Below are 15,366 nucleotides of genomic sequence, written 5' to 3'. Positions count from 1 at the left end.
CCTGGCTTCGGGGTCATGCGCTCATAACCTTCAATTTCTTACTGAACGAACATGAGCTACACGGAGTCTCTGTCCCAGTGAGCGGGGGAAATGGAGATGCTCCTTGCTGTGTCGAGAGTTGGGGGGATCTCAGCTCAGGTCCCCACCTCTCAGTGGGGGTGACCTCCTGCACCCTGTCCCCAAACCCATCAGCCCAGGGCGAGATCCTCCTTTATCCTCGTGCTGAGCCCCATATGCCGGTGCTGAAGGCCGAGGGACACCCCCATCACCCCAACGAGAGAAAGTGAGACCACCCCCACCCCCGGCAGGAAGACACCTTTAGAAAGCTCTATACCCCACCTGTGGTGGCCTGCCTGCTGTGGGGACAAGTCGTGAGGTCAAAGGGCATCGCTGAGGTCTCCAGGAGCCCAGGCCCCGAGAGGTCGCCCGCTGCTCCCCAGGCCAGCCCTGCCCAGCGTTGGACGCCCAGCCTGGGGCCAGCTTCAGTGGCTGGGAAGGTCACACGGTGACACGGATAGGAAGAAGTAGATGAGAAACGGAGGGTTTGTTCACACACTGGCTAACAGTCCGACACATCTGTGGTCGTGGGAGCCTCTGGCGAAGGATGAGTGTGGCTTCCTTGGCTGCCCATGTTTTGCTGGATTAATGTAAACTGCTTTGTTTGCAGGGCTTACTGTCATCCCAAAACCAGGCCAGCTCTCCGGGTGGAACCGTAGTGTAGCGGCCCCCCCCGCTCGAGAACCCTCGCCCCGACGGGGCCTCACGGGAGCGACGGACGGACGGAGACGGGAGCACGGACACTCACGGAGGCGGCTGTCACCCGGAGTCACATGCGAGGACCCGCGGGCCCGTTCGGAAGGGCGCTCTCTGCCATTCACCCAAAGAAGCTGTTCCCATTTTAAAAAGGTTCTATTGGGGCTGCAGTAAAAAAATAAAGGGGATTTTCTTGCGTTTTACTCAACTGTAATTAAAATCTCATATATATATGTATCTATATAAAACTATACATATATACATAGTGTAAAATACAATAATTCTTGGACGAGAAGTCCCCTTAAATTCAATGGTTATAAATAGTACTTCACTCTGTTTTTGCACTGATGTTTCCATACGTAGGTGATCAGAGACAAGCCGGAAAGCGTTCCCGGAGAAGGCTGTTGCTTTCTGACTTAAATCTGTCATTCAGGAAGATGGATGCTGCAATCGTAGATTTTTACGAATTTTTGCACTTAAAATAGTTTAATGCTTTTAGGGAATTACTTTAAATACGGGTCTCACGGACTCACAGCCCTGCAGGGTGTGAAGATGCTCTTTTTAATCTTAACAGTGACTTAACACCGGGGCCCCCTCGCAGTCAGCTCTGTGTTCCGTGTGTAAATGCTGCGACTCTGCTGCTGGGGACATGGTTGCTTCACCAGTCATTTCCGTCATTTATGAGTGACCTTTCTAATTCACACAAAAAATTAATATTAAAAGTTTCTTGACTATACGGTTTATCTTCTGTTAAGTTGGCTCAATTTTTAATGTAACTTTCTGTTCGATTCAAGTTTGGTATGAAATGATTCATCCTCTTCCACCGCGTTCCTGGAAGCCCAAAGGAGGAGGACGAGGACTGGCTACCGGAGCGCGGCTCATCTGGAGAGTTCTGTGGCTCTTCCGCCGCCGTGAGGAGTGGGGGGCGGCCGCTGTGCAGGTGAGCCAGCGAACCCCTTTCTCCTCCCAGTCCTTGGGCGCGGTCTGTCATCGCCGCAAGCCCATGGCCACAAGACGTCATCGCGGCCTCTGGCGAGTCCAGGGTGTGCGGACCATCGGGGACGGGTGTCGGCTTGAGACTGGCTCCGGAGCAGCTCTGGGCGCGGGTCCTGCCCACACCCACCCACCAGCGGACGCCCCGGCCGCGGGAATCGCCAAGCAGAAGGCTGTCCCTTGGACCGGCTGCAGCTGCACCCGTGGAAGGCATTTTTATCCGGTGGGACTGAGCGAAACAGCTCTCGAAGTGAGCACGTTAGATCTGGGACCTATGCGCACGGCGGAGCCGGAAAACCGAGCACCCGCCTCCGAGAGCTGCCGTGTGTCCGAGGCGCTGGGAGAGGAGAGGCTGGGCCACCAACGCTTCTGCGGCTCGCGGAGCCCCTGGGTCCCCGGGACAGGCACTCTGGGGGAAGGGAACGCCGGGAAACAGACCCCCCATTATCTCAAGCGAGAGAGTCCGAATTTATCAATAACATACATTCAAAGTGACCTGCACATTCCGGATGGCCTGTGACGGTGACCAAAGTGCTGGCTTCTAGGCGTGGTCAAGGACACAGAAGACCCCACCTGCTGGGTCCAGGGACACCTGCGGGGGTCTACATACTGCTGCAGGTCAGCCAAGGCCAAGGCCAGCTGGAGTCCAGCATTCATCCTGGGATCCTCTGGGATGGGCTCCTATTACTAGAAGTGACTGGTGGAAATCTGGGCATGAGGACAATGGTCACGTGTGTTAAATTTCAGGCTCTGTTGGGTTGGACGCCCCAGCCGTGCCCCCCGCCCCCATCCCTCCTTTCACATCTCTGGAGGTGGGCGGTCCTGGCTCGGCCCCCTGCCCGGGCCCCTGGGCTCAGGCTATGGGGCGAAGCGTCAGATGGGCCCCGGTTTGCTGTCAATGTGTCTGTAGTGGGAACGAATTTATGGCTCTTGGACCACGTAGTCCAAGGTGGCTTCCAAATGCCTTGTAGCTACCCTCCCCCACCCCTCCACGCCTCCCCCCACTCCACTCCCGCTGTGGACACTGGCAGGTCCCGGGCAGGGGGGCCCCAGGCCAACCCCAAGTTCCGTCACCCTCGGAAGCCAGGGAAGGCTCAGCACAACTTGGGTTCGCTTTTACTTGCTGTCTTGAGCTTTCGTACACGTCTGGGGCCAGTGAAGGCGTGCTGCCCGCGAGGGGACGGGTCCAAGGGAATCTAAGAGGGGGCCAAGGCTGCGGGCCCCGGAGTCAGTGAGCCTGCCAGCAGCCAGAGGAAACGCGGCAGGCCCATGAGTGTCCCCGGTGCCGGGGGGTGGGGGGAGCAGGGAGCAGCCACGCCCAGGTCCCTTGGAAGGCGCTATCAGCGGGAGCTCTGGGACCAACACCCCAGGCCGCACCTGCACGCTGGGGCACCCGGGCAGTGTGTGCTCTTGCCTCAGGCAGGTGGACCCTTGCTCTTGCCTCAGGCAGGTGGACCCTGTCGGGGAGGAACGGAGGCTGGTGCACTGGGCTTTGTTGCTTGGGAAGAGTGTTGCCCGCAAAGGCTCACCTGGCCTTCAGGTCGCCTTCACCACCTTCCCAGCCTGGAGTGAGCGGAGACCCATCAGGGCCTTGACAGTGGGTGGAGGCGGCCCCCCGCACGGGCCCAGCACAGGGCCTGGAGGCCAGGCACAGCCAGAGCCATTCCGGCTGCCCGGGGACTGGCTCCCATGCTGAGGGCGGCTGGTTGGGTGCCGGAAGGGAGAGCGTGGCCCGCTCCTCCGTGGGTGCCAGTGCACAGGGGGCTGGACTGCCCGCTTTGGGGCCTGGTGTGGCTGCGCTCCGGGCTCCTGGCTCCAGGCTGCCTGCCTCCCAGCCTTGTCTTCCAGAGACCAACATGAAGCCAAAAGAGCTTCAGTGGGTGGACAGGTCGCACCCCCAAGGGCCTGGCCTGCCCCAGAGAGGCCCTCCGTGGAGACAAGTCTGCTTTCTCAGAAACGCATGCGGGAGAACTTTAAAGATTTTCCTCTTGAGTTTTATACACTTACAGGGGTAAGTTTTCCTAAATACACAAATTCTTGTCAGTCCTTAAATGGTCCTTAGGGCCAGTCCTCGAGGACAGGAGCATGCCCCGTGAACCACTGCCCATCGGGGCCGTGGTTCTCCGGCAGCCTCCTCGGCCTGGGTTCAGAGTGTGGGCACGCAGGCCCTGCAGGGCCCTCTGCAATCCCAGGAGTCTGCTCCTGTCTCCCTGGCCCTCCTGCTGCTCAGCCCCAGCGCCACCTGGCTCTGGCCTCCTCCTTGCCTCAGCTCCCAGGGGCCCTGGAACTCCCAGGTCTTCTGCAGAGGCAGAGCGGTGCCCCTCTTGACCCCCCGAGCTCCCCGCCACAACAGGGAATCTGGAAGCCTCTGCCAGGGTGTTAAATGGGCTCAAAGGAAGCTCTTTCCAGCCCCTCCTCATATGCCCCCAACACATGAGGTGTCGTTTCTGGTGCTGAATCTGCCCTTCGGCCAGGCCGGCCTGGGACCCCTGGCCTGCCCCCGACCTAGCAGGCAGGTCAGAGGCGGTGGCCACTGGAGAGCATGTGGAAGAGCATCACGGATTTGTCTTAAAAGAGGGAATAAGAAGACTAAAACTAACCTGGGAAATTTGCTTTTTCTTAATGGTGTACATTTGTGAAGGTAAGAAAACGAAGGCGTCACTACACTACATCCCAAGACAAAAATGGGCTCCGGAGGGGCCTGGCGTCTGCCCAGCAGGCGGGCCTGCGGCGAAGCCAAGCGGCAGCTCTACTGCGGAGCCAGCACCAGAGGCCGCGGGGAAGCCGGTGCGCTGACGTGCCCCACGCGTGGCGGCCTCGTCTGGCCACAGCTCCCCAGGGCACCAAGGCCACGTGCACCCAGGCAGAGCCTCTGGCTTCTCAAGTGCCACAAAACTAAGCTGTACCAAAGCCTTCCCAACAAAATAGATTCCCACATATGTTCCCAAGACCTAAAATAGAGAAATGCATGTTAGGACACATGTTTAACTCAGGAAATATTAAAATATCGCACTGGTAGCTTATTCTTTAATAAAACTCCGACAGCATGATGTAACTGCGACATGCCCGTGCGACGGGAGGCATCTAAAGAAGGCACGACGCGCAGAGCCCGTGCTGAAACCAAGCCTAAATAACACAGTGTATAAACTCCGACTTCTGTTTTGATTCAGATTAAAAAAATTACAAAGTATTCTCTGCCCCAAATTTCTCGGTTAGAAACATGAGAAGAAAGCCCGGACTGGGGTGGTTTTACGGACGCGTTGGCTGGAGCACAGGACAGCCGCTCTCAGGACACCCGGAGCCGCAGGCTGGGGGTCCAGGCCGAGGGGGCACCAGCTGGCCGGCGGGGCAGTGCCTCCGGGGACGCCAGGCTCTGCCAGGGGGACACGCCAGGCCTCGCCCGCAGCCCTCCCCTGGGGGCTCGGTGGCGACCCGCGGGCCAGCCCGGCCACACCCGGTCTCCGCTCCCAGGGGCGAGCCAGCGGGGGCGTCTCAGCGCCCCCCGCCCTTCCTCTGGATCGAGGGCAGGCGGTACTGCTTTACGTCGGGCTTCGTGTCCTTGTGCGCCTCCGTCTGTTGAAGGAAAGAGACACTCAGCGGGGCCGGCCCGAGAGCCGTGGGCCACGGGGAGCGAGCGCGATGGGCTACCTTCTGGCGGGCGCCGACGCACTCGAGGGGCCTCAGCCCCAGCACTTTCCTGCCGGGCCCCGGGCCGAACACGGGGTGCAGCGCGGGGCTCGGGTACGAGGATGGTTCGGTCACTCCCGAGAGCTTCAGTCTGGGCAGTTCCATGACGGAGGCCGGGCCTGGTCTCTTGGGATGGTCCTCCTCTGGCTTTAGGGACTGTTTCTTGAAACAAAACACAGGTCAGATGAACGTACAATGGTGTCCCCTTCATGGAAATTAGGAAAAACAAGAGAGGCTCTTTTGCACGACTTCGGCCTCGTGGAACTTGACCAAGAGGTGTGGCCATACGGTGACTGGACGGTATCCCCGCCACCCAGGCCCCCCGCTGCTGTTGGAGCGTCCCACGGTAGTTTCACAGGGAGTCCGCCCCGCGGGGCAGCTGACTGTAGCCTGGCCTGACGCGAGGGAGGACACGGAGACCGTCACAGCCGCGCTCACGGGCCACGGCTGTGCTGGTGGCCCTGCTCGAACTCCGGGTCGGCCAGATCTGCCCGCCGTCTTGCTCTAGTGTGGCTGATGAGCTAAGAATTTTTTTACTTTAAAAAAAAAAAAATTCTATTTATTCATTTATTTGAGGGGAGGGAGAAAATCCCTAGCAGATTCCCTGCCGAGCCCAGAGCCCGACGTGGGGCTCGATCCCAATCTGAGCCAAAACCAAGAGTTGGACACTCACTCAACTGAGCCACCCAGGCACTGCTACCTTTTTTAATAGTTGCAAATAATGTCATGGCGTATAACAGAGGGAATGCACATCGTAGTGTCCTAAGTCTTACTGGGAGAGAGCCCACGGTTCGTTGATGGACCACCCACGGCACCAGAGAAAAGAGGGCAGCTGTGATGGGACCTTATGGCCCACAACGTGGGGAAGGCCTCCCATGTGGCCCCTCTAGACACGGGGGGACTGTGGTGGGTGCTGGCTGGAGTGACAGACAAACGTCTCCCTGGCGGGAAGGGCTGAGCAGGGACAGCAGTTGGGAGGCAAAATAAGGGGGGCTCAGGTGGGCGGGGGGGGTGTCACCATTTGGGGCCCGAACCGCTGAAAGGGGGCCACCTCCACCCTTAAAGGGAAGGCACGGGTAGAAAAGCAGGTTGGGGAGAAGGGAGTGGGGGATTGGGTCTGAACCACTCGGCCTATTAGCCAAAGGGAACCTTCAGCAGGCGGCTGGATACAGCAGTCTGGAATTCCAGAAAGCAGCCTGGCAGCAGACATGTCAGTGACCTCGGCTCCTAGCACGAAGTGACACGCAGAGATGCTGGGACGAGTGACCAAAGGGCACAGTTCCCACACAGTGTGGTGCCGGCCCGAACATGGAGCTGGTGGGGCCAGTGGCGGGGGCCACGTGGGGCGCTCACGGATGGAAAGACTGCGGAGGGAACTTGTTGTTTCTAAAGCAAATGATCTGCGGGCGTGGGGACCGGTCACTGCTCGCGGGTCACCAGTGCTCGCCGGGTCACCAATTTACCTTCTCCGTGTCCCCTGCCAGGGTCAGTCAGAGGGCACAGGAAGGCATGGGGTCAGGCCTCGAGGACGGGCACCCTTCCAGGCGGGGGCGGGGGGCACGTCCTCCACAGAGATACAGGCCACCCGAGGGCATCCCGGCCCAGCCACAACGGCCGTTTGCAGCTCACCACCTTCACTCAGTACCTGCTTTCTGTCCTCCTTGGCAACGTGCCAGTGGTTACTGAGTAGTTCTGAAGCCACAGGGCGCTCTGGAAAGAAAGCTTTTCTGTGGCCAGCCAGAGCCTGCTTCTCAGCCGCCCTGCAGGGAAGGGGGAGGGAGGGCACGCGCCCCTGAGAAGGTGCCCAGCACAACGGCACATCCCTCTCCCTGTTCCCAAGCTGGTCACCTCCGCCCTTGCCACCATGCTTGCCCTGGCACAGGGCCCCGAGGTGCGGGATTAGACGCCCTCAGGCAGCTCCTCCTGTGCCAGGTACCAGCGTGCCCCCGACCCCACAGCCAGGTCCCCTGTTGTCACTGCTGTGCGCCAGGCCCCTCCTGGAGGTTTAATCGCCAAAGCCTCGGCATCAACCTCAAAGCAGCCGCCGAGCCCTCCTCATGCCCTGCCGCGGGCCACTGACCACCTCCTCCTGGAAGGCCACACCAGCGAAGAGAGAGGGGGCCACCTCGGGGGTACCCGGTTCAGAACAGAGCTGTTCCCAGACCTACCCACCCCTGCTCCAACGGCCCAGCTCCCGCCACGACCCGGAGCTGCGCGGGCGCCCACCTCTGCTCCTGGAAGTAGGGGTGTCGCAGGGCCTGGTGGGCAGTGATTCTCTCATCAGGATCATAGGCCACCATTGCGTGCAGGAGGGAGAGGCATTGTGGGGACAGACTGGCTGTCAGTAGAGGTATTCCTGATCCCTTTTTAAAAGGAAAATCAAAACTCATAGCTCTCGACCTGTATTAAAAGCCCAATGATAATAGACGATCATGCCATTATCTAAAGCACGTGGCCAGCGTCGTCATGATTCCACAGGGCCCTGTGCTGAGGACAGTTTTTGCACTAAGCAGGGGTGCAGCCACACTGTTGTCCAAACCCAGAGACGTGCAGCAGCAGAGGGACGCCCCCGCATGTGAGCCTCAGACTCGGGGTGACGATGTGCCAGCACAGGCTTCTGAGTGGGAGCCGACACGCCACCGTGGCGCAGACGGTCACGGTGGGGGAGCCTGTGTGGGCCCCAGCTGGGGAAGGTACAGAGATTCCCTGTAGGGGATTCCCCTACAGGGAATCTCTGTACCTTCTCCTAAGTTTTGCTCTGAACTTGAAACTGCTCTAAAAAATAGTCTAGTTTTAGAAAGGGGCTGGGGAGGAGGTTTGAGGAATCTGTTGTGCCGTCAATGCAAGAAAACAACTTTCCTCTGAGAAGACTAACAGCACGTTCTTAGCTGAGAAGAAAGAGATGAAACGTGGAGAAGGAGGAGCCCAGACCAGTCTTGTCTCCCTGCCTCCCCAGGGCCCAGGAGCCGCTGCACCCCCGACCAAACCAAACCCTAACCCGTCGTGGTCCGGCTGTCAGGGCTGCTGGCAGCGCTAGGTGACGGTCACACGGACGCCTCACCACGCACAGCCTGAGCGTGGGCACCTTCTCCACCCAAAGGTCTCTCAGTCCCGGGTAAATATTCGGAGGACAAGACCTGCCCGCCAGGCCTTCAGCGAGGCCGACTGAACTCCTCCGTGCTGCTGGAGGGCGAGTATTCCTGGCAGGACCCCTGCGGGATGACAGCCCGGAGCCGCCCCTTCGGCGGCTGCAGGGAGCCAAGCAGAGGGAGGGCCTACAAGGGCAGGAGAGGCACGGCCTGGTCCCCTCGGCTGGCCCACCACCAGCCCTGGCAAGTTCCACGGGCCTCTGGGGTGCAAGCCACACTTACTGTGTGAACTTGGCGAGGGTCTTCCCAGGAGGCGTGCCGATGACATCATGGATTTTTGAGATCTGGTCCAGCTCATCGGCTCCGGGGAAGAGGGGCTGCAGACTGGAGAGCGGGACGGGGCTGTGGTGAGGACAGGCCCCGGCCTCCTCTGCCCGCGTCCCCCTCTGCCGGGCGGCTCGCTCACACGGAAACCCGAGGACACGGTCCCACCCCCGTGCTCCTGCCTGCAGCCGTGGGGTTTCCGGTCCCCCTTCGGCTCAGGCCTGCTTCTCCTTTCCCGACAGGGGGGTGTCCTACTGAGAGGCAGCCACGTTCCTCTGCACACCCTGGGGTCTCCGCGGTGAGACGCATCAGCCCCACAAGTCTCCGGTCACAGGGGAGGTTTTCCCACAAAACTCCATGGTGGGCCGGGTCTGGTTCTGGGGACAAATGAAGTCCAAGAAACATTTTGGTTTCCGGAGTGTTTATGGATTTTGGAATCGTGGATGAAAGCTTTTCGGCTAATATAAATAAATTCAACTTGCAGGACATGCCACAAAGAGTTTGTGTGGAGCTCTGCGTGGGCAAGCCACCATGTCCGTGGCTCCAGGAGAGAGGAGGAAAGCGCAGGCAGGCGGGGAGCAGCTCTGAGACGGGGCGGGCGGCAGGGCTGTGTGTGGCGAGCCCCCTCCCCGCACCAGCCATGTTCCCAGCACCGCAGTCCACTCCCCGTACGGACCTCAGCGCAGCAGGGAGGCCTGTCTCTGCCGGTACTTAAGCGTCCATGAAAAGCGCCACTCAGCTTTCCAAAAATAACAAGTCGATTCTCAGTCGCTGTGTCCTGAAGGACACGCACGTCTGTATTGATGAAGCGGACAGCTGAGCTGGCGAGAGCAGATGACCCGCGTCCTCGCCTAGGCACGTCACCCAGATGTTGAATTCACCTGCTCGTCCGAAACAGTCCACTCCGAGCAAGCGAACACCAGCCCACCTGCTCCGTGGGGCTCTTCAACCCCTAGTAGCGGTGAGCCCTACTCACCCCTGCGTGGGACCAGCCCACCTCCCTTCTTCATGGGCCACAGTTCCACCCGCCGGCTAAGCACGGAGGCTGAGGGCATGGAGGCCGGGGAGGACGGTTAGGACCGGGCTTTCTAGAATCCAGCTGTGCCACAAGGTGACCCACCTTCACACCTGTGACCAGCACATCCTACACTGTCTCAGGGTAGGTCCCAGGAGCGGGGACACTGCTCACGCGCCCCCAAGGTGGATCCCACAGGGTGGCAATAAGCACGTTTGTACTCTGGTCCTGAACTCACGAGTCAACCGTCTCACTGGCGAAGCCGAGCAGGGAGCCCCGCCGGCCGCCGGCCAAGGTCGGGAGGAAGAAACCGATGCTGTTCTGCACTTAGTCACGTGCGAACAAGGACAAGTATGTGACGAGAAGGAAAATGAAAGCCGAGTGTGTTTTCTGCCCCGTGCAATAGCCCCGTCGGCAGGACGACGGTGCGGTCTGTCTGGTAAAGGAAGGGCCCGGCTCGAAGCCACCCGGTGGGTACGCCGAGCCTTGCCAGCCGGCCCGCTTCGGGACATCGGCCCGGAGGCCCGCGGGCACGGGGCAGGAGGTCTCAGACACGAGGCGGGCCTCAGCTCTACCTAGCAATCTCGTAGAACACGCAGCCAGCGCTCCACAGGTCCATTTTGTAGGTGTAGAAGCCGTCGGTGAGAAGACACTCGGGGGCGCGGTACCAGCGGGTGGAGATGTACTCCGTGTAGGGCTGCTTGGAGTAGACGCTCCGGCAGGATCCGAAGTCCCCCAACTTCAGGACATCCCGCTGCAGGGACAAATGACATCTTACCAAGCAGCTGTTACAGTAGAGACCACTTCAAATATTTATGTGCCGATGGGAAAATTACGAGCATCCAAAGCAGCTTATAAAATACAAATGACTTCATGAGCACGCACGAGGGCCTCTAACACGTACCAGAGTGGGGTTCCTATCCAGTAGGATGCGTTTACAAATATCCTGGCTCTGTTTTACAAATATTTCCAAATGTCTATAGGCCTTGGGAAATTTTAAGTCACAGCACGAGTCTACAAATGAATTAACACCATAGTGGTTCGTTTTCCCTATTGTGTCTCTAACTTCCATCTGTCCAGCTCTGCTGGCCCCTTTGTTCTGCTCCAGCTCTCTGGAGCCACGGGTTCTTTGGGTCAAGTCAGAAAGACCAGGGAGACATGTTTCAAGATATCTCTCCCATTTTGTTCACCCCTCACATTCGGGTAATAACATACACGATGTCAACAAATTTGGAGTCTCTGTGCCTACACCTATAGCAAACATTAAACGCAGCACATTTCCTAGCCAGGTTATCAAGGAACTTCATTCCAGGCTTTCACCTGATGCCATCACCCAGGGCGTCATGTCGGACCTCCAACAAGATTGTAAGTCTTGTTAAAAGGCAAGAAAAACAGTCTGGGGGACAAAGCAAGCATCAGAACCAGCTTCAGACATGGCACAGAGTTAAGAATTTTGGAATGACTTGTCAGGGAATTTAAAATTTCTACAAGTGAATAGTTAAGGGCTCTAGTGGAAAAAGTAGATGATGGCCAAGTTCAGGGAAAATTCACATGGGAAATGCAAGCACAGAGATGGAACCTCTAAGAATCAAAAGGAAGCACTAGAAATAAAACCACTGTGCCCGAAATAAAAATGACTTTGATAAGCTCATCCACAGGCTAAACAGCAGAGGAAAGAATCAGCAAGCTGGAAGACACGCCAACAGAAACTTCCAAACTGAAATGCAGAGACAACAAAGGGCGAAGACAGAGAACAGCCAACAACTGTGGGACAACTTCAAAAGCTGTGGCACTCCACACTACGATGTGGACAAATGTCAGAATGATGACGCTGAGGGACAAGTTCAGACCAAGAAAGAACACATACTACAAATGCCATTTAGAGAACATTCTAGAAAGTGCAAACTAATGCCTGGGGACAAGGGGACAGCAGACAGGAGGGATGACCAAGAGTATGAATAACCTTCCAGAGACAAAAGGTCTGTCTGTCTGGCTGTGATGATGGCTCCACATGTGTATACATATCACCAAACTCACCAGCCTTCACACTTGGACATATGTACAGTGGATGTGCTATTTTACAGCATGGGACAGACCTGAGTGCAAATCCTGCCTCTTCTGCTTTCACATGCACAGAGTTTGGAGTGATCATATGAATGGAGTTTATTTATCTATTATTTTTTAAGTCGTGTTTATACTCAACATGGAGCTTGAATTCATGACCCCGAAATCAAGAGTCACACGTTCTACCGACTGAGCCAGAACCACACCCCAGCGGTTGATTTTTGTCTAGAGTAAGAAGAGAATGCCCAAGATTATCTCCTTCCAGATGTAAAGTTGTGTTGATGGCACTTATTAAATAAACCACTTCTTCCAACGGGGAGGAAACAACAGTGGAACAAACGTGGTGTCCAGCTACCCGGGACTGGAAGCCTACCGAGAAAAAAGGCTTCCCATTCTACCTTTCTTCTGATATAATTTTTTTATATAGAAGTTCTTACCTTTATTAATATATTTTCTGGCTTTACATCTCTGTGAAATATTCCATTTCTGCATTCAATATAAAAGGGTAGAATTAATTTGTGCCTCATTCAAATTCTTTTACATTGAATTTTTAATGAATGTTAATACATTTTATCAATTTGGAGCTGCTAATACTCCAAGAGCATACCTGTGCATATGATCAAGGGATTTACATAACTGGTACATATAGTGCATAATCTTTTTTTCTGATAATGGATGTCTTCTCCCTGTGCAATCAAGGAAATTGCCCATATGGTTACCAATGATACATATCCCATTTTCTGAAAACAAAAATAGAATCCAACAATTTTATTTAATGATGTATGAAAATCTAAAAAACAACTTTTAGTAATTTCAGGAAATACAGAGTGCACACACTAAATCCACCATTTAAAATTCTACATATTGGGGTGCCTGGGTGGCTCAGTGGGTTAAGCCTCTGCCTTCGGCTCAGGTCATGATCTCAGGGTCCAGGGATCGAGCCCCGCATCGGGGTCTCTGCTCAGCGGGGATCCTGCTCCCCCCTGACCCCGCCTGCCTCTCTGCCCACTTGTGATCTCTGTCTGTCAAATAAATAAATAAAATCCTACATACTGGCATGATCTCATGTAAAATCCCCCCTGCATGCCTCCGGATCACAACAGCAATACTGAGTAATAAACACCTGCACAGTTTGGTCTGATAAACCCCACTCACTCTCCCCAGCCCCCACCGCTGGGGCAGGTCTTCCGGGACACGCCCTTCCAAACTGCTGAGATGTCAAGAATAACTTGAAAATCCAGGGTTTTCCTTGGCTTCCAGTCCGGAATTTTTAAGATTTTCTTTATTTGAAAGAGAGCTTACTTGAGCGCAAGTGGGGAGGAGCGACAGGGACAAGCGGACTCCATCTCACGACCCTGAGATCAGGATCTGAACTGCAACCAAGAGCCACCATTTAACCAACGGAGTCACCCAGGCGCCCCTGGGGATTTCCATCTTAAAGGGGAATGGATCACAGTTCCACAGAAGTGGGTTTTATTTTTTTTATTTTTTTATTTTTATTTATTTATTTATTTGACAGACAGAGATCACAAGTAGGCAGAGAGGCAGGCAGAGAGAGGAGGAAGCAGGCTCCCTGCTGAGCAGAGAGCTCGATGCGGGACTCGATCCCAGGACCCTGAGATCATGACCTGAGCCGAAGGCAGCGGCTCAACCCACTGAGCCACCCAGGCGCCCCAGAAGTGGGTTTTAAATGGAAGAAGACCCAGGATTGCTTTGAATTTCACAGCCCACTCTCCTCGTCACGCACACCTGCTCCCCGGCCGGCCTGTGGGTTTTGTGTCCTGTGACTCTCAACAACACACTCCAGCACCGCGGTTATCCTCGGTCCAGAAGATGGTACGTTCTACTCGATTCTAATTTCAAAGGTGTGCGTTTTTATTTTTGAATCAGAAAAACCACCATTCTTGCCTAACAACCCAGGAAACCACTTTCCCCTCTGTAAGTGCACATCCCCTTTGACATTTTTGCTCCTTTGTTTGCCATTTCTGTTGACAAATTTATTCTTTTTCTCTCCCTAGACAAGAATGTTTTCTGTTAATAGAGAGGAATTTAAATTGCAAAATGTCTAAGTATAATTAACTTTTGTTCATAATACTGTAATTTTTTTGTTGTTTCAAATAATTTATCACCCACTTTCTAGAATTTAAAAGAACTAAATGAAGACTTAGTCCTCTCTCCCTAGCTTGAGTCATTCTGTAACTTTATATTAAATTCTTATCTGTTTAAGAACCGAGAGGAAGCAAAATTTCTCTTCACCATCACATGTGCCATTAGATGAAAAGCTTCCTGAAATCTGGTTCTTGTCCTGAACTAGCCCGGCACTCAGGACCGCTTCCTCCCGACGAGGGGCTCTCAGGCTACAGGGGCAACTGAGTCTCCCGGGGGCTCACGAACACCTGTGATGCTCCTCCCACCTCTAGGCATTTTGGTTCAGGAGGTTCTGCTCGGGGCTCCAAAAGCTGCCTTAGGAACAAGTTCCCAGGTGCAGCTGCCTGGCCTGGACCCTCACTTGGAGGGTCCACGCCCTACCACATCCCTCTTGTCCATCAAATGTTCCAGGCACATTCCCCTGTAGATGCTTCCGCACATGCCTCCAAAGCTCTCCTGCTTCACCCCTGTGCTCAGGCTACTCTGTTCTAGAAGCACCTTCCGGCCACGCCTACACGCCCAGATCTCCCAGCACACACTTGTCAGGACCGTCATCGGAACTTGCACTCAGGAAGGTGGAGTCCTCTACAGAAAGTCTAACCCACCCAGTCTCCACCATCAACGAGGGATGCTTTAAAATGCCGACTCCCGTGGGGGCCTCTCGGTGGCTCAGTTGGTTAAGCCTCTGACTCTGGTTCAGGTCATGAGCTCAGGGTCGTCTACTTGTCCCCCTCCCTCTGCTCGTGCATGTGTGCTCTCACTGTCTCAAATAAATAAAATCTTTTAAAAAATACAATAAAATAAAATGGTGATTCCCAGCTCCAAACCCAGACCTAATGAATCACAAAACAAAACATACGGGCCAGGAATCTGCATTTCTCAGCTGCCCTCAGTTCCCCAGTGTAAGAGCCCTCCTCGGGTACTGACCCTTCCTTTCCTCTTTGTTCCCCCACCCACCCACTCATAGTCCCGCAGGTAAGGACGTGGTTCCCCCCACCCCCGTGCCCCTCTGTGAGAATCCCTGCCTACGTGAGGGGGCTCCTGAGGGAATGAGGGGCAGTGTGAACTGTCTGGAACCTTGGTCTGAACAATCTCGAATCCACACCCTTGACCAAGAGGGGGCTGACGATCCATTCCCTACAACGGTTTTTCAAAAACAAGATCCTAACTTTCCAGACCTGAGACTCTACCTGATCCCCAATAGATTCTTGTTCTCAAATCTTGCAACAAGTACGAGAATTAATCAACCACTCGTAAGCGCCTGAACCTGAGCGCCAGCAGACCGTGAATAGT

General features: G+C 55.4%; 2 protein-coding genes across 9 annotated transcripts in view; one reads left to right on the top strand and one right to left on the bottom strand.

Moving 5' to 3' along the window:
• Positions 1-1,852, top strand: part of WDR20 (WD repeat domain 20) — a 66,001-nt gene extending 64,149 nt beyond the window's left edge. For all 4 annotated transcript variants that reach the window (XM_044229548.1, XM_044229547.1, XM_044229550.1 and 1 more), the window contains one exon: positions 668-1,852. In XM_044229548.1, the coding sequence (XP_044085483.1) occupies positions 668-721 (54 nt within the window). In that variant the 3' untranslated portion in view covers positions 722-1,852. The remainder of the gene's footprint in view (positions 1-667) is intronic.
• A 2,753-nt stretch (positions 1,853-4,605) lies between these two features.
• MOK (MOK protein kinase) overlaps positions 4,606-15,366 on the bottom strand; it is a 51,707-nt gene continuing 40,946 nt past the window's right edge. For 3 of the 5 annotated variants that reach the window (XM_044230353.1, XM_044230354.1, XM_044230355.1), the window contains 8 exons: positions 12,533-12,611; positions 12,363-12,411; positions 10,437-10,615; positions 8,805-8,906; positions 7,660-7,833; positions 7,079-7,193; positions 5,395-5,595; positions 4,606-5,319 (listed from right to left, as the gene is read on the bottom strand). In XM_044230353.1, coding sequence (XP_044086288.1) covers positions 5,239-5,319; positions 5,395-5,595; positions 7,079-7,193; positions 7,660-7,833; positions 8,805-8,906; positions 10,437-10,615; positions 12,363-12,411; positions 12,533-12,611 — 980 coding nt within the window. In that variant the 3' untranslated portion in view covers positions 4,606-5,238. Of the gene's footprint in view, positions 5,596-7,078; positions 7,194-7,659; positions 7,834-8,804; positions 8,907-10,436; positions 10,616-12,362; positions 12,412-12,532; positions 12,612-15,366 lie in introns of all 5 variants that reach the window. The other 2 variants (XM_044230352.1, XM_044230356.1) reach the window with 2 other exon arrangements.

The sequence above is a fragment of the Neovison vison genome, chromosome 13 (assembly GCF_020171115.1).
Source record: "Neovison vison isolate M4711 chromosome 13, ASM_NN_V1, whole genome shotgun sequence".
NCBI classification, from domain to species: domain Eukaryota; kingdom Metazoa; phylum Chordata; class Mammalia; order Carnivora; family Mustelidae; genus Neogale; species Neogale vison.
Note: the sequence above shows the minus strand (reverse complement) of the source record. Positions and strands in the feature narration are given on the sequence as shown.